The sequence below is a fragment of the Grampus griseus genome, assembly GCF_964374135.1.
Source record: "Grampus griseus genome assembly, chromosome: 1".
Taxonomy (NCBI): Eukaryota; Metazoa; Chordata; class Mammalia; order Artiodactyla; family Delphinidae; genus Grampus; species Grampus griseus.
Genome location: NC_139017.1, coordinates 105,367,238 through 105,395,192, shown reverse-complemented (window position 1 = coordinate 105,395,192; position 27,955 = coordinate 105,367,238). Strand labels below are relative to the sequence as shown.

The 27,955-nt window shown below is 36.6% G+C and overlaps 1 protein-coding gene across 1 annotated transcript; it reads right to left on the bottom strand.

Annotated features, from left to right (window-relative positions):
- Nucleotides 1–27,245, bottom strand: GTF2B (general transcription factor IIB). Its single transcript, XM_082661416.1, has 7 exons — nt 27,113–27,245; nt 22,985–23,091; nt 6,712–6,845; nt 4,345–4,491; nt 4,090–4,219; nt 2,629–2,910; nt 1–419 (listed from the first exon to the last, which is right to left on the bottom strand). Exons 1-7 carry the CDS (start codon nt 27,127–27,129, stop codon nt 286–288), a joined length of 951 nt encoding a protein of 316 aa, XP_082517542.1. The 5' UTR covers nt 27,130–27,245; the 3' UTR covers nt 1–285.
- Between the last annotated feature and the right edge of the window lie 710 nt (nt 27,246–27,955).

Below are 27,955 nucleotides of genomic sequence, written 5' to 3'. Positions count from 1 at the left end.
TTTAGTTTTGAAAAATGTTTTATTCAAGAATTATGTAATTTCAAATATCTTCCAAAATACAGTTTCCTAGATTGCTACAAAAGGAAGCAAATTGAATAAGAAATGTCATTAAATATGTTTCACTAGTATATACATATGAATGCCAAGCAATTAATATTTAGCCCTGGAATGCGTACCATGTCTTTCATTTTTCCTTATTAAAGGCTCAATCCAGCACTTTGTATAGGCTATGTACAACAGGCAAAAGTTCAGTGTTCATAGGAGTTTCACATTAGCTGCCTCAATTTATAGCTGTGGTAGTTTGTCCACAGGGGTGTCAAATTTGAAGTCTGTAGGAAACAGATCTGGGGCCCGAGGATAGATTAGCCTGTAGGACTGTCTGATTGTAACATCAGCAACACCAGCAATATCTCCAATTTCTAAAAGACAAAAATCAAAATATTAAGTTTAACTTCCATCCTACCTCCCCTTCTACTACCTGCAATATTAAGTTTAACTTCCATCCTACCTCCCCTTCTACTACCTGCGTTTGTGAGACATGGTACTATAAAACGTCTTAAGTGAAAAAGAAAACAAAAATATTTTCAAAAACTAAAAAGTAGAAAGCAGGGCTACAGTAACAACAATAATAATGGTATTAGTACTTTTCGCAAAGCATTGTCGAATTAGTTTAAAAGGTTTACTATACGGAAAACATTTAAACAGTGTTCAAGGCATAGCACTATGTGTGATTGCTATTATATTGCTCATTGTATTTAGAACTGACTTCTTCACAATAAATTTTTTTGAGGATCACAGAATCTATGAATACATTGCTGTAAAGAAATTCACTTTATTAGTTCTGTGTTTAAAAGTTCCCCTGCAACGTCTCCCCTAGCTAAACCTCTATTAAGAGGTTCTTGTTAGGTTAAAACCAAAATGGGATCATGTTGGTATTTTTCTTTTTTAAAAAAATATTTATTTATTTGGCTGCTCTGGGTCTTAGTTGCAGCACGTGGGATCTTCGTTGCCGCGTGCAGGATCTTTAGTTGCGACATGTATGATGATCTAGTTCCCTGACTAGGGATCGAACCCAGGCCCCCTACATTGGGAGCTTGGAGTCTTAACCACTGGACCACCAGGGATGTCCCTATAAGTATTTTTTTACAGCCTCTTTTTTCTACTTAACATATCTGAGGTCAAACAGCTGTATATTATAGCATGATATAGATGTTTTTCACTATTATAAACACATACTTGAGCATATATATTGAGCTCACATGAGTTATTTCTACAGTCTATTACAGAATCCAAGGATCCACTTTTACCATTCAAAGTCAGTGTCATATTTTCCTTCCATTTTTTAAACCAAGTCCCAAAGGACTGCCACTTGACAATTATTTGGTTAGTTATACTTAATCAAAATAGATTTTTTAAACACACCCTTTAATACAAACTCATTTTACCATCTTTTCAGAGCCAGTTCAAATCAGTGAGATTTTACAGCTTTTCAGTGTGGATGCTGCCATCAGTGCACAATTAGCTAATTTTAAATTTCCTTATCGTATGTTGCATTATATTTTTCTAGACATAAATACCAATCAATGTCAACTATGTGAATGTCAACTGGGTGCTGGGCAGCAAGTAATTTCACTACCTCACTTTTAAATTTAGAATTGACTGCTCCCTTTTCTTCATAAATCTTTTTGAGGATCATGGAACTAATTAAGGAATGCATGCTTGTAAAGAAATTCACTTAATACTTCTGCTTGAAAGTTCTACAACAGTAAATTCAAGAATAGCTGCAGAAGGTTTAACTGCTTATGTTAGCATTTTCACGAAGAAATTGTGAATAGCATACAAAAGAAGAAAGAGAACAGGTTTCACAGAAAGTTAAAACTTGATGGTCAACACATATTTATAGTGTGCCTCTCTGTAGGGTACCATGCCAGCCAATGAGAAACAAAGCATGGCCACCTCCTCTCAAGATTTAAAAAGTTAAGTTTTGAGGGGAAAAACAGACTATTCAAAATAACCAGGAGAATTTAGGGCGAACAAATAAAAACTTCTAAAAATGAAAAATGTACAAACTAAAATTAATTACTTAATTCAAATGAAAAAAAAAGTTAAGTCTGTACACAGGGTTATGCCTCCAAATATTTTTATTTATGAGACACTTAAAATGCTGTATTTTCTTAAGTTTTGATGCTAAGGAACTACCTCTTAAACATGGGCTCTAGATATTTAGTGGCATCCCTCAGACATATTGCAGGTTCAGTTCACTGAAATAAAGCCAATACTGCAGTAAAGCAAATCACAGGAATTTCTGGGATTCCCAATACATATAAAATTTATATTTACACTATACTGTAGTCTATTAAATGTGCAGAAGAATTATGTCTAAAAAGATAATGCATATACCTCAACTAAAAAATACTTTATTACTAAAAAAATGCTAACCATCATCTGACAATTCAGAATTGCCATAAACCTTCCATTTGTAAAAAAAAAAAAAAAAAAAATGCAGTATCTGCAAAGTGCAACAGAACCAGGTAGGCCTGTACCTGCTTCGTACTTAAAATGGAAATACAATCACATACTACAGCCTTTATTAATTTCATCACTACCCTTCCTGATGAACAATCCTACCTTTTTGGGTCCTTTTCTCAGCTGATGCCTGTGAGGCCATGTAAATGGCGGCTGCTGCCACAGATATTGGGCTCCTTCCAGGAACCAAGTCCAACTCCACAGCTTTACGGGCTATATGTGTAGCTGCCATCTGTACTTGTTTAGGAAGACAAAGGTTGGAACAAAACCTGGACATGAAGTCCCCAGTTGTAATCAGATCCACACTGGTTTCTAAAGCTTTCAAAATAAGTTTAAAACATCGACCGATTTCTTTCTTAGAAATTCGTGATACGGCACATATTTCTAAAAAGAGAAAAAAAATAAATAAATAAATCCACATAGGCCGTGTAGTTCACTGTAAAATCTATCATTTCTGATTATAAAAGTAATATATTCTAATTGCAAAATTCAATCATGCCTTAAAGATCAATCTCTAATCCTCTCAGTGATACTTCTCAGAGCTAATTTAAAATTTCTGTTAATTTAAATGTTTATTACACTTAAAAGAAGTTTTTAAAAAGTTAAATGTAGGTTTTAATATTTCAAAATATTAACTTCTCTTAAGTTTCAATTCATGCAAGTTTCTTCAACCAATCAAAAACTTCTTTGATATTTATGTATTAATCTGTTGTAAGGAGTATGTCAAGAAGATGAAAGAAAATACTCAAACTAAAGAAGGCTTCTCAAGTTACACAATGTCATACGTACATGCAATCCCTGAGATTACAGGCTATAGAAAAATGAGATCAAATATTTGACCCTGTTATTCTAAAAATTCAACTACCACTTTCAGAATAAATTTAACAAAAGCCTTAGTTTTAACTGTAATAACCCAAAAGATGGTAATGATAATGGTCACTGCCTCTTCACTCTGACACAAGAAAACGTAAAAAATATTCATGGATGAATGAAGGGTAATTATAGTCTTAAGCTAAAATGTGTAAGTATCACAGCAACACTGTGAATAAGCTGTAATGTTTTCATGGGTAAACTACAAATTAGATGAAAAACACTGGTTCTTGCAAAGCCTCCAACCGAAGTGTGAAAATATAAACTGTCTAACTCAAGAGAAAAAGTTTCATTCATGCTTTCTAAGGCTTGACTCCCTCACCTGTAGAGACCTGTGCTGGGAGCGGAAACTTTTCTGTGCATCCAGTGTACAGACTTACTACAAAGGCTTCTGATGCCAGGCCTCAAAACGCACAAGATATAGTCAGAAGATCCTACTAGCAAAGAACAGAGGGCATACATGGACTAACATGACTTTACATGGGCAATAGCCTGAAAAGAACATGATCAGTATGATCACAGAATTTTTGTCAAGGAATAAAATAAGGTGGTGTTTAGAAAGGTAATTAGGTGGATTACTGTATGTAACCAGGAAGACATGACTTATCTACCTACTGTCAAAGCTGCTTGACTTTGGTCTGTCACTTTAATATGAAATAGATAACACTTATATCTAAGCAACTAAAAACTTACCTTTAAATGTCCTAGGAACTCCTTCCTGTCTGCAGGCAATATAGAGACAAGCAGAAGCTATGGCATCATTAGCCCTTCCCTTCAGGCTCTTTTGTTCATACACTTGCTTGAACAGATTATTTGTTCGATCCTTCAAAGCAGAGAAACTAAGTTTAATTAATTCTAGGCCATTTAATTAGCCACAATAGCAAAATTTCATGTTTTCACTAAATTATGCTAAGTCAAAGCCAGCATGGCTTAAAGACAAGAACTTACAACTATATTTCGAGGGAGGTTGATTCTGTCTGCCATGGTAGTGATTTCTTTGAATGCATTCATCATTGCCCGATCAGAACTACTCATGGTTCTCCTATTCTGGTACTTAGAATTACCGAATTCATCAAAACTTGCAGCTCCTGTACCCTATAAAACAAAGTTTTATAACTTTACGCAAAAAACTTTGAAAACCTGAATGAACAATTTCTAAGAAAACTTAACTTATACAATCTGACTCCATATTACCCAAGAAATCTACCCTGAGCAACCTCTCTATTCCTCAAAAGAAAAAGTACCAGGTTAAGATGGTTTTAAAGAGGTTTTCTAGCAAATACTTTAAATGTAAATATATTATTAGAAAATCTAATAATATAAACCATCATATTAATAGACCTAGGAGAAAAGTCACATGATAATCTCCAAAGGTGCTTAAAAAAGTTAAGCAAACAAAACTCCCAAGTCCAAAGCCAGCACAATGATTAATGAAGAAACATTAGCAGCATTACCACTGAAGTCAGAAGACAAAAACACCTCCTACCGCTACCATTTTCTAACACTGTACTAGAAAAACTAACCAACATGATGTAATTTTAATTATATAATGTTATATAACAATTATATTAATTACATTAGTATAATTATATTAAAACTCAGCAAGAGAAAGATTAGAAGTACAAATTTGAGACAGAAGTGATAAACTATTTGCAGATACTACCTTTGTATTTACCTAGAATACTCAAGAAAATCACTCAAACTGCTATAAATAATAAGAGAATTCATTACAGGGGCAAGTTCAAAATTAACAAATAGAAATCAATAGCCTACATATGTGTAATCAACCAGTTAGAAGATGAAAGAAAAAGCTGCAATTACAACAGCAACAAAAAAGATAAAATATCTAGGGATCAACTTAAGAAACATGCAAGACCTTGATGAAGAAAACTTTAAAACATCCACTGAAGGACACATATGACCTAAGGAAATGGAAATGCATACTATATTTCTGGATAACAAGATTTTTTCCTTAAGAAGTCAATTTTCCCTAAGGCAATTTGCAAATCTAACAAAACTCAGTTGAAATAATACCCAAGTTTTGTTTTTTGTTTTTAAACTAAACAAAGTTATCCTAACTTTAAATGGAAAAGACAAGTGAAGAAAATGCTGGAAAAGGACAATAAAGCCAGATATCAGAACAGTGTGGGGTGGCACTGGACTAACTAGACCAGGTTAGAGAAAGTATGCAAAGTCCAGAAATATCCCCAAATACATTCAGAAATTTAACATATGACAAATGTACCATCTTAAAAAATTTCTTTGCCATACAGGCATAAACAACTTTCAAAAGAAACAGGAGAACCTAATAGTGGTTACCTGTTCTGACAGGGAAAAGGGGCTGCAACAGAAACAGAGTTTAGGGGTCAAGGGTGAGGAAAAACCACTGTGGTTTTTTTTACATTTTTGTTTTTGAATCATGTATTTCCTATTGAAAAAAATTAAACATTAAAAAAGTCACAGCATTAATTAGTTGCAATCTTAAACATTTACAACTGTCCTTAGTATACTTTTTTCCAGCCTGTAAAGCTAAAGCAAACACAGAAACCTCCTACTTTAAAATATTTCTGAATATTATAAACTTTTTAAATTAGCCTACACCATTTTTCAAACTTAATATGTAATTTATAGACCATGAAAAAATAATGACCTACTTTTGAATACTTTCTTAAAAATAGACTATGCAGTAATACAGATTCAGTCCTAAAATAGCATACACTTCCTTGATGAGTCCTTTGGAATAATGCCACTACTACTTCCAATTCAGATAACAGAGCAAAAAACAGCCAGGCTGCCAGGAAGATTATGCTCTTGCTTTATATAATAGCAGCAGGTACCATCTATTGAACACATTCTACACACTACATGTGTTATAGATACTTTACATACATTCCCATGTAACCCTCAATATCTCTATAAAGTAGTATTATTCTCACTTTACTGATGAGGAAAGTAAATTCACCAATATTAGAAAGTAGTCTATACTGAGATCCAATTTATCTTAGGTGGTATCGAGGGAAAAGAGAAAACATTCATATTCAAGGAACATGTCAATATGAACTCAAAGAACATACTACACTCAATTTTTTGTGCAAAACTGCTTCATGAAAACAAGGGCCTGTAACTTCAATCTATTGGTCTCCCATTTAAGATGGAAGAAATGCATAAGGCAACCATCATTCACAATAGTAGTACTGGCAAATCTTATTCTCAGATCAAGATTACTCACTGGGGCAGACTGATACTTTTGCGAAGTTCCCAAACAGGTCTTTAGTCAGTCTGCACCTGGTACTTCCTGCCAAATGGATTTATTACCTTGCCAATCATAGTAGACAAATCTCCATCACTCAGAAGAGGATTCTGAGAATCTCCAACTCGAGATGGATCTTTTGTTGCTTTATCATTGCTGAAAGTTCTCCACTCAGATCCTACATCGATAACCCGGTCACCTGAGAATATAAGTGCAAGTCTAAATTGTTTTGTCAAGATGGGATTTATTTAATGCTGCTTAATGCCCAACTCGGCCCTATTATTCCCAGAAAATCTCAACACAAACATCAGGTTTCAGCTTAAGTATCTTGTTTCAGGCATTTGTCCTATAGCATTCCTATTGTGCCAGTCCAATAATAACCCTCTTTAAACATTATGCTATGATTAATCATATTCTAACTCCTGGAACAAAGAATTAGTCAAAATAAGGACAAATAGCAAAATAAAGCTATTCATATGTGATGCAAAGATAAAGTAATATAACCATGATGAACCAAAATGTGCAACAGGCATGGAAAAAAACAGAAAACACTATTCACAATCGTATTAATACACATAGTTTAACATTTAAAAAATTACAAAGTTTTCATGGGCAATGCTCTGCAAAGATCTAAGCCTAAGGGTATGTTTTAGTAACTATTTGATGAAAAAATATTTTGGGCCAAATAATTCATACAGAATAAACTTTAAGCCTAGAAATCAGTAAGCAAGAAGCCAGACATGGGTAGATCTGATGTAGATTACTGCTTTGGGGGGAATGCTCAATGGCTGGTAACACCTCCAACCACAGACAAGAGTTAACATGAACACATGCATATGCTAGTGATTGTGCCCTTTGTAAATGTTCTCTTTCAATACTGAAAGCCTTATAAAAGGTAGGTACCACTTTTATTGCTACACTAGAAATAAAACTAATTTGCCAAAGATCACACAGCTAAAACTGAAACGCGAATGGGATTCCAAAATCTGTTCTATACTGCATTCGTAAAACATGAGCTTTTCCACCAGCTGTGATAAAACTGAAAGCAGGAACCAGATCATTTTCATCTGTGCCTATACACAACAAACAAAGGAGAAAGGAATGGCAGAAGTAAGTTACCTCAGTAGTTAAAAGTCTGGTATTCGTAGAGAACAAAAGTAGGGATACCAAGGGAGGCGGGTGAATTCGGAGACTGGGATTGATTTATATACACTACTATGTATAAAACAGATAAATGATGAGAACCTACTATATAGCACAGGGAAATCTACTTGGAGCTCTGTGATGACCTAAATGGGAAGGAAATCCAAAAAAGAGGGCATATATGTATACACATGGCTGATTCACTTTGCTGTACAGCAGAAACTGACACAGCAGTGTAAAGCAACTATACTCCAATAAAAAAATAAATAAGGAAGGAATTAAAAAAAAATAAGTCTGGTATTGACAGTCAATTAATATAATGGTTAACAGTGTGGACTCTTGCTGCTTAGCTTTGGACAAATTTCCTCATTTCTGTGCCTTCACTTCCTCAGCTTTACATTTCCCCAATAACCTCATTTTAAAGATTTAAACATTAAATAAGCTCATACAGGTTCAGTACACATGAAGTGCTTAAAAACCAGTTCAAAGTAAGTTGTTTGATATTAGCTATTTATTGCTATAAAAATAATAAGATAACATTCTGACATTTTGACATTCATTCTAAGAAGAGCACCAGTTGTAAAATATTAATCTCCATATTAGACTTTTACAGGATCAATATCAGAGTGCTTTGCTGCAGTACTTGATCAGTAGGATCAGTAGGACAGCAAAGGAGGCAGGGAGAGAACAGAAGGAAGGAACTACATGTAGATTGTGCTAAATCTTCTAAACGTTTTTATATATGGTACGTTAACTAAAATGCTTATAAATAGAGTACAGTGATCCGATCTTAGTGTTATATTTAAGAAAACAGGTAAATACACAACAGAATCATTCATTCCTGATGGTTTGGGGAAAATCTGTTTTTCTCTGAACGCTCAGGTCACTTGGGAATAACCAGATCTCACTTGGACTATCGTGTGTCCCTGTCACTAGGGAACTGGGATAGAGCTAGGATCCCCATTTGTCATACCTTATGCAATAAGAATGATCAAGGAAAGCAGAAGCAGGGAGATCAGTTTAGGCAACTTCTGTGGATCAGAGATTGGGCAGGTGGCCCAAAATAAGGAGAAAAAGTTAAATTGATGGGATGGTCATGATGGATTTCACTGCTTCCTCCTCATAAAAGCAAACATCACTAAACTTGGGAAGCAATTCTAATTACATAAATTAATAATGATTTTTAAAACTTACCTGAAAGAAACATAAAATCTGTAACTGTGCACTGAACTTTACTATAATACTAATAAGCAAGGCCCATGTCTCCAAGAGACCACTCTAAAGAGACTTGACTGTTCTTCCTTTTTACAGAATAGCTGCTTACAAAAAATAGTTACATAAGCAAAACAAAATTACCTGTATTACCAACATCCAAAGACAGCCACTGTAAATATTCTGGCATATATTCTTTCTGTCTTTTCATTCATGTGTATATATATATTTTTTGTAAGATTAAAATTATATCATATTGTGCCTATTCCACTACAAGCTCTTTTCACTAAATTTCTATCAAAACACCAAAACAAGATTTTTATTTTTTATTTATTTATTTTTTTTTGCGGTACGCAGGCCTCTCACTGTTGCGGCCTCTCCCATTGCGGAGCACAGGCTCTGGATGCGCAGGCCCAGCGGCTATGGCTCATGGGCCCAGCCGCTCCGCGGCATGTGGGATCTTCCCGGACCGGGGCACGAACCCGTGTCCCCTGCATCGGCAGGCGGACTCTCAACCACTGCGCCACCAGGGAAGGCCCGATTTTTATTTTTTGAAAGTATTTATTTTTATTATTTATTTATTTGGCTGTGTCGTGTCTTAGTTGTGGCATGCGGGATCTCAGTTTCGGCATGCGGGATCTAGTTCCCCAACCAGGGATCGAACCTGGGCCCCCTGCATTAGGAGTCCACAGTCTTAACCACTGGACCACCAGGGAAGTCCCCCAAAACAAGATTTTTAGACAAAGTTTAGTCTCTTTAATAGCATCCACTGATCAAAGTGATACCACAGTGTCTCCATGCTTCATGTTTTCAAAGGGAGAAAAGTGAATCCAACTTTCCTAGTCAGTGAAATGAAAACACAAATGTACACAAAACAAAAAACTACTGTGGCCTTCAAATCTACAGTTACTTAAAAAATTTAAGTTAAAAAAAATCAAATGTCATCATTAACTTTTAATATCTTAATTAACACAATGGCTGTATTAAGAGAATATTTTAGGGACTTCCCTGGTGGTGCAGTGGTTAACAATCCTGCTGCCAAAGCAGGGGACACAGGTTTGAGCCCTGCTCTGGGAAGATCTCACATGCCGCGGAGCAACTAAGCCTGTGCGCCACAACTACTGAGCCTGCGCTCTAGAGACCACTAAGCCACAACTACTGAAGCCCGCGCACCTAGAGCCCATGCTACGCAACAAAGAGAAGCAACCTCAATGAGAATCCCGTGCACCACAAGGAAGAGAAGCCCCCCACTCACTGCAACTAGAGAAAGCCCGCACGCAGCAACAAAAACCCAACGCAGCCAAGCAGAAACTTAACACACCATTGCAAAGAAATTATACGTCAATAAAGATGTTAAAATTTTTTTTTAATTAATTTTAAAAAAAGAGAATACTTTATCTTTACTAACTCACATCTTTTAAGTCCTTCTGGGACTCTAAATATGATAAAATATTAGTTAGCCAACATGCTTCACTTCACAGCATTTCCTTTTGGCCCAAAAGTAACTTACCATGAGTTTTTTTTAGTGCTTGCTTTGTACTGCCTCAAAAAAGACAAGCTGGATTAGGGAGAAAATAAATTTTAAAAAAAGCTGGCCTAGGACAGTATAAATAGAAAGACCAGAACTGGGTAGTGATGTAATTTTTCCACATACGTGGGAATGATCTACATGACTCATTCAACAATCTGTGGTTTGTGCTAAGAGCTATTCCCTCTTTTTATATGTTACTGCTCAAAACATAGCATTTGTAAAAAATAAAATTTCCAAAATAACTCAAAAAGCACATCATGAAACTACAACTAGACCACCAGATTAAGTGCATGAGTAACAAGAAATAGGGCAGATCATTCAGAAAAAAAGTCAGAATATATAAAGGATTTTCTTGGAAAACATCTAAATGGTCGCACTTTTAAAAGCTGCTCTGGAAGCAAACTGCATTACAGAATTTTTCAAGGAGTAAGTGTACAAGGCAGCCATACTGTTTGGGCATAATCAACCTTTGACAAGAAGCTGCCTGCCAATTAGCACATGTGCGCATAACACACAACCTCACAAAGCCTTCCACGTTCTAGAAACAGAGAAACACGCCAACTTTCACCAGTTCCTTTCTTAACCACACACTGATTTTTGTAAAATTAACACCAGATAGAAAGTCTATATATAAAGGTTTTTAATAGCCAAAATCATAGCAGGACTGTTATGTACATAATAGCACTACTCCTCCCTCCATCTATAGAGTATGATCTCTAACACTCTGATCAAGTTCCTCATCCAAAAAGGTAAACAGATTCAATATGTACATCTAGGTATTACACACATGCACAGTTCTCAATCCACGTATCAGTGGTGTCTAAAGAGTATTAACTAAGATATTATACTATATTCTACAACGAGTTTCATCTATTTTTTCAAGAAGAAATTGAGAATAATTGCCAAAATCATTCACACCAGTTTAAAACCGTTCAACTACTTTGGCACCTACCCACCTTATGATCTGGCAATTCCACTCCTAAGTATTTGCCTACAAAAATCTCACACAAGAATATGGGACTTCCCTGCTGGTCCAGGGGTTAAGAATCTGCCTTCCAATGCAGGGGACACAGGTTCAATCCCTGGTTGGGCAACTAAGCCCGTGAACCTCAACTACTGAGCCTGAGCACCACAACTAGAGAGCCCGCGCACCACAACGAGAGAGAAGCCCACGCGCCACAACGAAGAGCCCGCACGCAGCAACCAAGACCTGACACAGCCAAATAAAATAAATAACTAAATATTTTTTAGAAAGTCTCATACAGGGCTTCCCTGGTGGCGCAGTGGTTAAGAATCCACCTGCCAATGCAGGGGACACGAGTTTGATCCCTGGTCCAGGAAGATCCCACGTGCTGTGGAGCAACTAAGCCCGTGCACCACAACTACTGAGCCTGCACTCTACAGCCCATGAGCCACAACTACTGAGCCTGCGCTCTAGAGCCCATGAGCCACAACTACTGAAGCCCATGCGCCTAGAGCCCGTACTCCGCAACAAGAGAAGCCACCACAATGAGAAGCCCCCGCACACCGCAACGAAGACCCAACACAGCCAAAAACAATAAATAAAATGAAATAAAATAAATTTATTAAAATAAAGTCTCATACAAGAATGTGCACAGCAGCATTATTCATATTAGCTAAAAACTGGAAACCCAAATGTCCATCAATGGGAAAATGTAAACAATGGAAAACTCAGCAAGTAAACTACTAATAATGCAGTAACAAGTGCATTTCGAAAACACTATTTTGAGTAAAAAAAAAGTCAGTCACACATAAGAAAAACCAACCATATTATATGATTTTATTTGTAGGAAGTTCAAAAACAGGCAAAACAATTTCTGAGGATAGAAATCAGTACAGGGATTGCTGGGTTGGGTTGGGTTGGAGGTGGGGGGCGAGGTAGAGGTGACTGACTAGAAAAAGGCATAAGGGAACTTCTGAGATGAGGGAAATGGTCTAATCATGTTTTGTTTGTCTGTTTGGTTTTTTTTTTTGGCTGCATCGTGAGGCTTGCAGGATCTTAGTTCCCTGACCAGGGATAGAACCCATGCCCCCTGCAGTGGAAGCCCAGTCTCTTAATCACTGGACTGCCAGGAAGTCCCTAAATATCTTGATTAGTGTGTTGGTTACACCAGTATATGCAATGACAAAATTTAAGACCATACATTTGGGATCTTTGAATTTTATTGTCTGCAATTATACCTTAATAAACTAAAAATTAAAATTCACCCCCACCAAAATACTGTTGAATTTGAATTAAACTGTATCAAACCTATACACTTTGGGGGGAGTGACAGAACAATTTTTATCTATCTTCTTGGACAAGGGAGTATACTCTTTCTCAAGGTCTTCTTTCAGATTACATGTATGTCACATTTAGACCTTTTTGTTGTTAAGAATCTCATTTTCTAACTAGTAATTGCTATAGTATTTTATATGCTTATATTCAACCACTTTTAACCAGTGGTTTTAATTCAACCACTTTTATATGCTTATATTCAACCACTTTTATAGTCTATTAATTTTAAACAATTCCCTGGTGGCACAGTGGTTAAGAATCTACCTGCCAATGCAGGGGACACGCGTTCAAGCCCTGGTCTGCAGCAACTAAGCCCATGTGCCACAACTACTGAGCCTGCGCTCTAGAGTCCGCGAGCCACAATTACTGAGCCCAAGTGCCACAACTACTGAAGCCCAGGTGCCTAGAGCCCGTGCTCTGCAACAAGAGAAGCCACCGCAACGAGAAGCCCGTGCACTGCAACGAAAGCCCAACACAACCAAAAATAAATTAATTTTTTTTAAAAAAAGAGAATACTTTATCTTTACTAACTCACATTTTTTAAGTCTCTCTAGAACTCTAAAGATAAAGTATTAGTTAGCCAACATGCTTCATTTCATAACATTTTCCTTTTGGCCCCAAAGTAACTTAGCATGAGTTTCTTTTAGTGTTTGCTTTGTACTGCCTCAAAAAAGACAAGTTGGATTAGGGAGGAAAAAAAAAAAAAAGCTGGCCGAGGATGGTATGAATAGAAAGCCCAGGACTGCTTTCTATGCAGTCCTTATTCAAGTTGATGGAATTCCTACCACTTGAGACATGCCAGTCACCATGCTAGGGAAATAGGTTTCTAATAGTAACATTTCTACTCACATACCATTGGCCAAAGCCAGTCAAGTGGTGATGTTTAACTTCAAACCGAGTGGGGAAATACAATTGCACCATGTGGCCCAAAAGAGAAGAACCAGAAATATCAGGGAATAGTCATCAGTACTGTTCCACATGACAATTAGCAAATAAAACTCAGCTTTGTATTTTTGTGGATTTATGTATAAATTTATTTTAAAAAGATTGTTCTATGACCTCCTTTCTGTGTCACAAGACAAACAGGAATCAGACTTAACTTCATTGTATTCCATCAATAAAATTTTAGGTCCCTTCAAAGTAATGTTTTTACTGGTTGGTTGCTTGCAAATTTTTATTAATAAAACTTTTTAAATGTTAAAAGGATACATTCCCCAGTGGTGCGTGGGAATCTTGATGTGCAACCCTAAGGGTCTTCTGTGAGGAATGTCAAGTTTTCTTCTATTGCACCTTTAATATTTTATCATATTCAGCTGGATCTTCAAGTAGTACCATAGTGGCTATCTTGTCTTTACCACTTTCCAAAATTCACTCTTTATATTCTCAGGTTTGTTTTCTGCTTTACTGATTCGATTTTCTAGAATGTTAAGTCAGCTCATTGCTATCGAAACAGTTTTACTGTGTTTGTCTCCTTGTACTATCTTCTTTATTTCTGACCACTTTTAATAGAAACATTAAGGAAGCTTTATTTCACTGATCACAAAAAGCAGTTATTTTCTATAACTTTTTTCTAGTAAACTGTATCAAAATCAGAATTTTCTGTTAAGTCCATAGGACCACTGTTCGTCTTTACTGTAGTTTGTATTCAAAAGCCTCAGGCTAATGTTTATGCTTATTCATCCTGAAATAAAGAATTATCAATCCAAGTCCAGTGGTGGCAGTGATGTTGGAAAACCTTCCAATCCACCACTGTTAAGTACTCCCAGCCTCTCTGGGTACTCACAAATCCCTGGCAGACAACAGAGAATCCAAACAAAAATAAACTCCCAATATGATTCCAAAAATGTATTAGGAAGGATACAGGTAGGTCTGTAATCAAAGCAAAAACAACAGCAACTTCAACGAGATAGAACTTTCTCAGGTTACCATAGTTAATTGTTTTGGATTAGTGTGACTCCCAGGCTCCTCCTATCTTTTTTGATAAGCCATCTTCATCATGACTTGCATTTTGTAGTGTATGATGGCTGCTGGTAGTTCCCTCCATCATGTCTGCATTCTAGCCAATGGGAAGGAGAAAAAGGGAGAGCACATCCCTTAGGGCAGGATCTAGAATTGCACAAATCTCTTCTACTTTACAGTGCACTCTTAGAACTTAATCAGGTGGCCATAACCAACTGGAAGGGAAGCTGGGAAATAAATACAGTCTAGCTGAGCAGCCACAGGCCCAGTGGATTCTTATTATTAAAGAAAGAGTTGGGTAATAGATACTGGGAAACAACCAACATCTTCTGCTACAAGGAATAATGCCGGAGCAGGGGAGAGAGATAAGAAAGGATGTCCTGTAGAAACAAGGTACTTTGCTTGATAGTATAAAGGAAACAGTACACAAAGACAAATTAAACAGACATTTAACCTTCTTACCAGGCAAGCTATAAATGGTAAATACAACCAAAGATATTCTGTAGTACAATATTAAAATCATAATGGCTTAAGGTAGCAATTTTAACAAAGGGGAAAACTGCAACATATCAAAAGCAGCCAGTAAGCCAATACTGAAGATAATCTGACTTTCCAACCTGACCTAGACTCAGGATATTTTTGTTTTCTGTTTATTATTGTAAATTAATAAAGAAATTTTTTAAAAAATATTTATTTATTTATTTGGTTGCATGGGGTCTTAGTTGCAGCAGGCAGGCTCCTTAGTTGTGGCATTTGAACTCTTGGTTGTGACATGCATGTGGGATCTAGTTCCCTGACCAGGGATTGAACCCAGGCCCCCTGCATTGGGAGCGTGGAGTCTTATCCACCATGCCACCAGGGAAGTCCCAATAAAGGAATTTTTAAAAAGGGAATATTAAGAGGAACTGCCCAGAATTTCAATTCTTTCTGCCATCTTGTAAGCATTTTGGCATACCACCTTTGGTAGAGAATTCAGAAGTCTTAGAACAATATCCCCCAAGCTACTTGTTTTCATAGGCTAGATTTATCTAAAACCATTTAGTTTAAAACTGCAAAAGTTTTCAAAATGTGCTAAGTCAAAAACTTCAATAATCAAAATGTATTATTATTCAAGATGGATAAATCCAAAGCACTGAATTTTTTAATTAAAAAAAATCAAGGTGCTCTGGGAAACTGTTTAAGCCAACACACTGTATTTGTTAAATCTAATGCTGAAAATGAAATGCATCATTAGTTTCCACACCTTCCTCAGTCACCTAACCCTTCCTACCATTCCTTCTCACATTTCAAAGAATCCTGATTTTTAGTCTAGGGTTACTACACATTCTTATCAGAAATCTTGCATTAAAGATAATTTTGAAGGGAACTTTGATCAAGAGATATTTTATAAAGAAATACTATTAATAATATAGTCAGTCTCTAAATCAGTTTATGTTCCCACAATGTAAACTGGGTACCAACCCAAAATGAATTATCCACTAGAAACAAACCATATCATGGTTAATTTCCCAGACCAGCCCATAAAATCCTATTTTATCCATGTTTAGACCATTAAAAAACAATAAAAACAAAAAAAACCCTGTACAAGTCAACAGTGTAACTACCATTAGGAAAACAGTTTGTAAAGGAAAATACATTATAAGTTCCATCCTTGAATATGTGAACAGACCTTGCTTTTCCTGAAATACGGGTAGGTCTGCAGCAAGCAGCAGCAGCAGCAGCAGCAGCATCTAAGCTAAGGAGCCCTGGCTCTGGTAGAAGATGCATCTTAACTTAGTCACAATACATTTAGTCCTTCACATACTAATATTGATACTTTCAGGCCTCCATCTTATGGCACATGTTTCTTTTCCCCTCTACCTGGAATGACTTTCCCTCCATAAACCCTTACTCATTCTAATGATCATGTTTTCAATGTAAATTCAACAGTAATTTCCCTAGGAAGTCACCACTTCCTTCCTACGTGTTCTCACCAAACTTGGAAGATCTGTAATAGAACTTTTACCACTCTTTGTTGTTTTAATTTACCTTCCTCCTTTCCACACAGTAGACAAAGAATTGGTCCAGAGCTTGGTTATAGCATCTCATCTTTCTATCACTCTCCTTGACCAGCACAGTGTTTAATGGAAACATGGCAGTACAAAGACCAAAGGCTTTTCAAGTCCAATAAATCTGGATTTAAGTGGCTGTGTCACTAGGTGTAGAATCTTGAGCTAATTACCCAAACACTACAAGCCTCAGTTTCCCTTTCTTTAAAATCAAAAAACTACCTCAGAGTGGTTGTGTTACCCAAGTAAAATTAGTGGTTCTCTGATGCTTAAGAGAAAGTAGCATCTAAATTAAAGATTTCTGAATTAGGTAAAAAAGGCTGTGTCTGAGGGCTTACAAGAGACGACAAAGCAAGAATTTGAAAGTGAATACAAATATTCCTTAATTTTAAAATATAACTTGGCTATAGTAAACTAAAGCTGAATTATTTTCCTTTAGGAAACACTGCTAATGCAAATTTAAAGATGGTAATCCGATAATGTTTAAAATACTACAATTGCAGCATTAAATATGCCAGACCCATAACAATCACTAAAACACATTTTGCAATTGACTTGCTAGGAAGAATGGCATCTCAGATTTGGAATCACCCTTTTTTTCTACAAGGTTAAGAAAAAAGGAGTACTTATATCCCTAAAATACGTTTCACTGAAATCTCATACTAAAATTATACTATGTATTTTATACATTATCTCATTTTATTCTTAATAATTCCTAACAAATCTGAGATGTATGGTACATGTCCTTTTGCGGGGGGGGGGGTGTACTTATTTTACACATAAAGAAAGTTAAGCTTGGAGAAATTATGTAACTTAACCTTAGTTACATAACTTATTAAGTAGTAGAGTCAAGTCTAGACTCCAGAGCCATTGACTCCTAGTTACCCTAGGAACTATGGACACACATAGATATCTGTCTTATAGGAATTTGCAGTCTAGGTCTGGAGACATGGGAAATATGAAAGCAAAGATGAGAAGCCTAACTGTACAGAGATCACAAAGAATATGCCAAATTATAAAGTTTACAGGATAGATCTGTGTTTCTTAACATGTTACCAATGTATGACCTGAGCTAGGGTTTCTGGAAGTGGGGCCTGGAATCTTTTAAAACATTTCTCAGCTGATTCTTAATGTACATTCACGTTCATGTCTCAGATTCACTAGTATAAACAATATCCAGAATGAACTTAGGAGGGGAAGGTCAAATCGACTCATTTTTCTCTTTCAAATTCATCTAAACTATTTTCCGGTATTTTCCTTATATTACTTTTTTTTTTTCTTGCGGTACGCGGGCCTCTCACTGTTGTGGCCTCTCCCGTTGCGGAGCACAGGCTCTGGACGCGCAGGCCCAGTGGCCATGGCTCACAGGCCCAGCTGCTCTGCGGGATGTAGGATCTTCCTGGACCGAGGCACGAACCCGTGTCCCCTGCATCGGCAGGCGGACTCTCAACCACTGCGCCACCAGGGAAGCCCTCCTTATATTACTTTTAAAATCAATGGAAGAATTCCATTTTAAATGCTACACAAAAAGTGGCTTTAAGTAGAAATGATACCACTAGTTCTAAACAACACCTCATTGTGAAATCCTAATTTATAAAAGTCTTGATAACCAATTTCATGTTTTAATAGCTGTTACGACAGCTTACTAACCTTACACTTTGCAGCCTATAAATCATGCCCAAACAATATACAAGGTCAAACTTATGAACAAAGTGATAATCTAAATATGATTATACTGCCACCTAGTGCTCAACTTTTAAAGTGTCATTATCACACAGGATTTGGGGGAAAAAACCCACACAGTGCTGTTACAGCCAACATGGTAGAAATGACAAAGCTTTGCTTTAAAAATTGGCCCTATTTTAGAGATCACTACCAATATCTTAAGGGTCACTGATGAGATATCCAATGACAAATCATAATACTTCATACGTCTAAAATAACAATCTTATAATTCAAATACAAGAGGAAAGTCAATTAAACTATTACATGTTATAAGTAGTACTACAAACAGCTACAAAAAATTGGAAACAACCTAAATTACCTGAGAGACTAAATACTACACAACCATTTAAATACTGGGGAAAAATTAAACAGGACATCAAACATGTAACAAATTGTATTTTCCAAAGATGGCAGCAATAATATTTCCCATCCACATGTTCTTCTGCAACATGACCTTGTCACCCTCACATTGAGGTGGGGCTATTTCTCCTCCCCTTCCGATCTAGGTGGGTCCTAGGGCTGCTTTGACTAATAGAATGCAGAAGTGACCCTGTTCCAAGGCATAGCCCTTAACTACTTGAGTCCAGCTTCCGTTCTCGCTGAAAACACTTGCTCCTGGGATATTTCTCGTAGAAACCAACCACCATGTATGAAATATGACTACTCTAACACAACTATGGAGAAGCTTTAGAGGATGACAAACCTCTGTGGGGAGGTCAAGGAACAGAAAGGCATCAAAATGCAGATGAAGATGCCGTTATGGAAGTGGATCCTCCAGGTCTAGCCAGTGCCGAAACAATGGCCCAGATGAATCCTTCCCAAATTAATGACCAATAAAATTATGAGCAAAATGAAATGGTTGTTATAAGCCACTGAATTTTGAGGTGATCTGTCATGTTACTGAATCAGAAATTGGTTCCTGAAAGTACAATGTTGCTTTAAGAAAGTCCTAAAACACATGGCACTGGTTTTAAGACTGAGTGGTGGGCCTCAAGGAGTCTACCAATGAAGGTTTGAAGGACAGTGAGAAAGGTGTTATTAGAGACTAGAAAAAAGGTATATTATATAAAACATTTTTTGTATTAATTTCATTTAAAAAGATAATAGTAATGGGCTCTCCTACTTGATAACTCAGTTGAGAGGGATAATATATGGCTCTGAAGGTAACAGTTGAGCAGTATCTAGTCTTGGGTTTAAAATTAAGGGGAGTTAGTGACAACAGGCTGCTTTAAGTTTCAAGAACATATTAAATATTAAGTAAGTACAGAGTGGTCCAAAAACAATTCTAAAAGAGTTTGTTTCTAAGGTTGTCTGGTGATTATTTAAACAGAAAGCTATTCAAAATGCTTATTCAATAAATATAATATAAAAACTTTCAGACAATGTAAAATTTCATGGCAAGTACAATCAAACTATGTACACCAAGATTATTTATTAGGAAACACATGATGATGTTGTCTAGATATAAATCTCCATGAACATCAATATCTCAAACATGAAAGAAGCCACAAATTTTATGCCCTCAATGGACTGCAGAATATTTGTCCAGCTTAATTTCTTCCCCATTTCCATAGTATTAGAGATAAAGGTTGAATTGAGCTGGCAACAAAGCATATGCCTTTAAACCAGCAAGATGATGCAAATCTAAATTTATTATTGATATATGACAATGATATACATTTGTGTGTGTATGTACGTATGTATATGTTATTTTTAAAATTCAGACCCATGGAATGTCATGATCAATTAAACTATTCTCAACATAATTTGACTGATGATATCCCTAGCAAAACAGAACTTTTTTAGCAGACTCTTGCCTGCCTCCCCTTGTCTAGTCATGGAATAGATTCTTCACTTGCAGGACATCATATTACACATTTAACCACAATATCTGTGAATAAGGCTACTGTATATTTTAAATCAAGTGTTTGTTATATTTTACATCAAAAGAAACAGTATCATAAACAGGTATTTCTATATATAGAGAAGTTTAATCAGATTATATTTTTAAGTTTTCAGGTCTTAAAATTTAGCCTAGTAGGTTTAGATTGAAAAATAGTAGTTTTGATGCTGTTCAAGACTAATAATAAAGCAAAACTAAAAGAAAATTAACTTCCCTTGGTTTGATATAACAGAAAAATGCAACTAAAAATTAAGGATTCCAAGCACAAAAAAGCAGGTAAGCCTTGAGAATTATATCTTCCTTCTCCAGTTGCTTAATTTTATTTACCCAACTATCTTGCTAGTCAAAGTGGAAGTGAAGCTGATGGAAAGACTGGAAATATAATGCAATATTTTTGCACTACTTCTTTTTAAGTGGCTACAGAAGTTAGGAGAGCCAAGAATCTGAAATTATCTTGTCTTCTGTCTCTGTCTCACTCTTACATATTATCAGTTCAATCTTAATACTTTGGAAGAGACAGAATGCTCTCATTTAACTTAGGGGTCAGCAAACCTTTTCTTTAAAGGGCCAAAGTAAATATTTTAGGCTTTCCAGGTCAAGAGGCCAAACTGACTTATTTTTATTCTTTTATTTTTGTGAAGAAATTCTGCTGTGATGAGATATTCCACTATATATTTTCTAAATTTTCTGACCATTGTTTTCCTGAGTTAGTAGTATTGTGATAAGTGCTTAGTCTGGTAATGTCAACGTCTGTTGTATTCTTCTGGCACATCTACAGTATCACTGCATAATGAACACAATGCTTTGCCACCTAATTCAGTAACAAATAACCTACGCTCCACTGTGCCTTAAAAGCATGACATTCAGAGTTCAGCTTTTTTTCTCATTTTGACATGATGGGTATGCAATGGTAACAAAATAAATAAATAAAATGTTTCAGTATGGAGATATGCCTGGCACTCAAAAATGCTGTGGGTTTATAACTGCTTCACTGGGATTTGTAGTGCCCTAAGCAGCAGTGTGATGTGATGAGAGCACCACATATGGTTTCTGTTGCAACCACTAGATTCCGCTACTGTAACATGAAAGCAGCCATAGACAATATATAAACAAATGAGTGTGGCTATGTTCCAATAAAACTTTATTTATGTGTACTGAAGTTTGAATTTGATAATATTTTCATGTGTTCCCAAAATTATAAACAAATGAGTGTGGCTATGTTCCAATAAAACTTTATTTATGTGTACTGAAGTTTGAATTTGATAATATTTTCATGTGTTCCCAAAATTATTCTCATTTTTTTCAAAATTAAAAAACATAAAAGTCATTCTCAGCACACACACCATATAACAACAGGTGATAGGTCACAGTTTGCCAATCTCAGATTGAACTCATTTTATTACGAAAGACAACGGCAGGATAGAAATTTGGCTCCCATGCAGGCAGTGGAGCTAGACTGCCAGACTACTTAAACTCCCGTTTCTGCACCTCTAAAATGAAGACACCTCACAAGTGTCTCCAAGGATAAACTGAGTGAATATGTAAGTCACTTAGAACAGTGCCTAGCATATAAGTATATTAACTGTTAATACTGCTTACTGAGCAGAATATAATTGCAAATGGATTCCGATTCCTATTAACAACTCTGTATGACTTAAAACTCCCACTGGAGGTCTGAGGCAAGCAGTCTATTTGCATGAATATTACAGATGTCCTCCAAGCAAGACACTTCCACAGTATATCCCCACCCATGTTTCTGTTATACTTCCCACAATCCTACTAGCAGTTTCAACCTTGAGTATTTCAAACTTCAAGTAGGACTCCTTTTCTCAGGTGCTGGCGGCAACCCCACCATAAGAAAATTTTTGAACAGACTATCTCTATCCTAAAGTTATGCTACATATCTAGATTAGTGAGAAAGTAGAAATAAAAGTGATATTTTAAGAAGTATTATTTTGACACTAACAATTTCACACTAGAAATTCATAAACAAATCATTCTGTATGAGCAAATGAAAATTAAATCATTTTTGATGACTAAAAGGCCTTGGATGACACTCAGTACCTTTATAAAGATATACCTTTATTACTCCAAAATAAATCATGCTTATCTACCTTTATTACTCTAAAATAAATCATATTTAAATATACAAAAGTCGCAAAAGTTAGATTACATTTATTCATTATTTCATATGCACAAGAGTGCAAATGTTTAAGACTACGGATACAGGAGACAAAGGACTAAGGGCCTTTTCTTCTGGATCAGCTATCTCAATTTTAGATGTTCCCTCCTACCCCACATTATGAAATATATGCGTTTGTACAGACAATAAAATATGGTGTCTCTGATTTCACTCTTACTTATTTCCTTTTTTCTAATTATTTTTGTTTTACAATAAATATGAATTACCTGTAGGGGGAAAAAGTCAGAATGTATTCATTAAAAGAGAGTTTGGAAAATACACAAAAACAAAATGCCCCAAATAGTGATTTCATTTAAAACCATAGTAACTGCTCACCTACAACCAGGCCACATTCAGGACAGATCATATCACCAGCTCTGTAGTCCTCCACTAAGATCGCATCTGGATGATTTGGACATGTGACTCTTGGAAGAGCATCCAAACTAAATGAAAAAAAATTTTTTTTAAATATCCTCCTAACCAACATGCAACAAAGTACTAATCTTTTGGGGGGAAAAAGAGGAGGATTTTGAACATTTTTCCAATAAATTTATAATACATTTACATTTATAATACATTTAAGCTAAATTCTCAAAGTAAAAATCCTAGGTTAGGTTACTTTAAATCCTAGCTAGTATTAACAGATACAATTGGAATTGTTTTTTGTAAGAACAGTTATTGGTTTGCAGAATGGAAGGCTTTAAAAACTTAAATGGAAAACAAGTGTTTTTTTTCTTTTAACATGTAGGCTACTAAAATGTTTATAAACCTTGATTAACATAGAAATGACTAGCTACCATAATAACGGTGCAACATTTACACATAACCATCTGGGTTTGTGACCCTTGCCACTTATTTCTATGGTCAGATAATGAATTTCAAGTCTTTGTTTTCTACGTGCTGCATACCTTAGTAATACACTTAGAATAGTACACTGAACCTAAAAGGTATACAAATGAGGGTGGTAGAGGTGGCTAGGACCTGATGATTTCATTTAGACCAGAACTAAGTTTGTGAGCCCTCAAGAAATTGTTTCAAGATCTACTTTTTAATCTATCTGTGATATTAACAATTTGTTTGATTAATTTATTTTGAAAATAAGGCAGTCTGGGGAAGACACATCAGCCTTAAATGACCTAACAGAATCAGTTCTAAAAAGCATCAAAGATATTTAACATAGATTTAGTAATTATTTCTGTGGGTGTGGCCTTACAATCACAAATGTCTGGTATCACTGAAAATAAGCCCTTTTTAAAAGTTCACCTGAAGTTAATACAGAACAAGGTTATGTTATGACCACCACAAATATACACATAAAAGACAACATCAAGCATTCTTAAAGTATGTAAATAGGTATCTGTGGTTTTGGATAAAGTTTCTCAAAGTAGCAAACAGTTCAGAATGTTAACTTTCAACATAGGTGATACCCACAGAAAAAATGATAAAGTAATCCATATTCCCAAAATTTATATATTCAGATTAACCAGAACACATCTTGGATCTTTTCACTATGGAAAGAGGGAATGGAGATTTGTTTTATATTCACATTTATTCCATAAATTTCTACTAGAAAAATATTTTAATAAATTATGACAAATAAAACATTAAGAAATTAGTATAAATTATTAAAGAAAACCATGTAAAAATAAAGGAAAATGTTAGTAAAGTGACAGTAATTACAAATGCATAAAATGGGCAGCCATGCGGCACACAGCATACCAAGGACTGATATATTTCATACTATTAATAAGTAGACATACTATTGTGTGCGTGTATATGTATATAAAAATGATATGGAAACATCTCAAAGATATCCTAAGTGAAAAGAGTAAGGTGGGGATTTTACAGAAAACTGAAAAAAAGTATGAACTACAGTTATATGCAGTAACATGAATAAATCTCAAAATGCTGATAAAAGAAACCAGACACAGAGAAATACATATACATTTATATATAAAGTTTAAATCAGGCAAAACAAACCTATGGTGTTAGAAGTCAGGATGTGGTTACGTTTGGGAAGGGGTAATGACTGAGGGCATAAAGGAGGCTTCCAGGGTGCTAGTGGTATTTGATTTCTAGACCTGGGTGGTAGCTATGTGTATGTGCTCACTTTGTAATTGAACTGTACACTTGTGTGTGCTAATTTCACAAAAAAGGTAAAAAGCAAGGTAGCACACAGTGTTTATATTAGACTACTTTTTCGAAGAAGAGAGGTTAGGACTATATGCATATGTTTGTGAAACCACAGAATCACTATGAAAACACCAAGAAACTGGTTATAATGACTGCTTTGGAGAATTAGATGGCTAGGAGCTAGGGAAAGAAGGAACTGCTTTTCACTTTTCTTCTTGCTTTTCTATGATTTGCCTGTGTTACCTATCCAAAATAAAATGAAACTGTGCTCAAGCAGTCAATTTTAATGAAATTACCCACAAGGGTAATACAAAAGAAGAAGCACAAGAGTGGGGTGGTGGGGAAGTAAGGGAGAGAAACAAGAGGGAAGGAATGGAGTAAACCACCACCACTGAGATTAAAATAACTCAGGCTGCCTAAGAAGCCACATAATGCCAAACTTCACTTTATAGCTATCATGTATTAGGTGCCTACTATGTGTCTAGTACTATACATATATTATTAATCTTCATTAGCAATTCTGAAAATTAAGCATTACCTCCATTTTAAAGATTATGCTCAGAAAACGATTTTCCTAAAATCACAGAACTAGTAAGTGGTGGAGTTTAGATTTTAAGTCACAACATTTGTGTTCTTCTCTGTGAAAACACCAAGCAGTTTCATAGCCTAGTCACTGTACATCTTCCTCAGGGGGAAAAAAGCTAAGGACAGAAATACTAACATTTACCTTTGTTCTCACTGGTAGAAAAACTCAACAGATGGACAGCAATGACATACATTTAAGAGCTGGACATGCCTAGAAAAAATTTACTTCAAAGAAATATTTCAAAGATTTTTTTAATGAAGAGAATAAAGGCACACAAAGGAAATGTATTCTTTTGGTAAAGAATCTATCAAGTGAATTTACTATATTTAACTATTACAACATTTCTTACAAATACCATTTCCTGTTCTATTACATACAAAAGCTTAGCCCAAATATGACCACGTTTACCTTTCAGATCTACTGCCATGAGAGAATACAAGTCATAGATAAGTGGTTTGGGAAGCTATTTCTCCATTTACCTACAAGGAAGCCTTACCTGGCAGAGCCACACCCAGTTAGAATGACTGAGCATTCAAACACTGAATTAGCAAACAAGTGTTTACTAATTCAGTAACAAGTGAACAAGTGTCCCTGGCTTTAAGAGCTGTGTCCAAGTAGTTTTAGCTAAGGCTGCCTCCTCCCCCAACCTTTTAAAAATACAGTAACATAAAGCAGTAAGCCTTGGTAGTTTACCAGAAAGGGCCTGGATTTCTCCAGCTTACTATTTTGTGATAATGGCTTTCATCGCGAATTCAATTCCACAGATGATAACAAGCTCAAAAAAATTATGCCAGAGCTACCTTGCCTTCCAGAAGCTACAGAAGTTAATTTGATACTTTTAATACATGAGTTAACTAGAGGCCAAGTGTGACAACAGGAAATAGATATGAGACTCTACACTCTGTTCTAACACTAACCTTGGATAAGTCAACATTGGCATGACTCAGTTTACACTTACGCAAAAATCCTAACATATACCTCATGGTGGTCATGAGAGATATAATTAGGGTCTGCAAACATTTTTCATGTCACAGGATTAAAGGCTGTCTCTAACGGCACTGTATGCACTTCCTGTAGATATGGGTACATCACATTTTTAAAATATAATATTAAAGAGTGACTACCCAGCATACATAATTTTCTGCAGGCAAGATCTTCTTCAAGAGTATGCAGACGACATCTGTAATGAAATCTCTTAGAAGAGAACTTATCAACTCTTCAGAAATGCCCTAGCTTCCACTTCAAAAGGCCTCGGGGATGGCAATCAGTTTCTCTCAGCCTTACCAATGCTGACGTCCCTAACTTTCTGGCTTGTCAGATCAATAGGGGCCTAAAATTAACCCTTTCCCTTTAGAGAGGAGGATTCACGGACCCTCGGGCTTGTTGAGCCACAGATGGAAAACCAAGCGTAGAAAAAATTAACAAGAAAAAAAGGACGGGTGAAATATCCGTAGAAGACGCGAGGCCAGGGGCTGGGGGTACATGAGCCTTCACACGGTGGTGCCTGGGTGAGAAAACGGCCTAGGACGCTGGCGGAGAAATGCCGGCGGTTCGGTACCCCCTGCGACACCCCTGTCAGCCCTGCCTCTGGGAGTGCCTTTGTCCGGGGCGGCCGGCCGGTCCTGCCGCCTCTCCCCGCACCTCCGCGGCATTTCGCCCGGCGCTGAAGTGCCGGCGGCCACCTTGCAAGCCCCCGCACTCGCCGCCCGCCCCTCAGCTGCCCAAGCTCGGCTGGACGTACTTACCGGCTGGTAGACGCCATCTTCACGGCCACTGCAATTCCAGGCACCAAGGACGACGGACGAACCACAAACAGGAAGCGATTGTGACGGAGAAACGCTGCGAGACTGGCTTTTATAGGCGAGTCGCCCACGCAGTCGTAATAGGGCGCGGCTACGGGTCGGGAAAAAGGCCAAGAAAAGTGAGCTACGCCACGTTCTTTGCGTTTTCTTATTTTCCTATTCAGTTTCGGTCATTCACTGTGGTGCCTGAGCCAATCGAGGAAACTACCTAGGAAAATTCACAAGGGCACCCTGCAAACGAGCTACACCAGAGGTACCCTCAACTTGACTGAGTTAAAACACAAAGATAACCCGGGCATCGTGGAGAGGGCAAAGCCTGCATTCCCGATGGCTAACCACCCTTCCCCCCGCCCGGAGTCAGCTACTCGAGTTTGAGCGCAGTTCTTACTTGTCCAAAGGGGTGATTCCACCAAGGTACTTGGAATAAAGAGAAATTCACTTGGGTCAGCCTGAACAGGTGTCAATTCAGGCTCTGTCATCAGCTAGCAAGCTGTGTCTTCTTAGGCACGTCCCTTTGCGTTTTGGTGCAAGGGGTAATAGTATCTGCCTTGCAAACCCTTTTAGAATTGGCAGGAGATGAAACAAAACCATGTAAGAGCACTACACCGTGAGGCAGGGAGATGTGGGCCCTAACCTGACTGCTGTTTTCATGGTCTTTGCAAATTTGGCATAGCTGAAATATAGAGAACTTAGCAAAAATGGTTAGATACTGCAAAAGCTCCCTAGATTTATTAATTAGCCAAACTAATGTCAGAATAGTACTAAAAATAACAGCAACACTATCAC

Coding starts and splice junctions, on each gene's coding strand:
- GTF2B (XM_082661416.1), bottom strand. Junction 4,492..6,711: donor TGTCTACTATGATTGGCAAG/GTAATAAATCCA, acceptor TTTGTTTTATAG/GGTACAGGAGCTGCAAGTTT. Junction 2,911..4,089: donor AGTTCCTAGGACATTTAAAG/GTAAGTTTTTAG, acceptor TTCTCTTTTTAG/AAATATGTGCCGTATCACGA.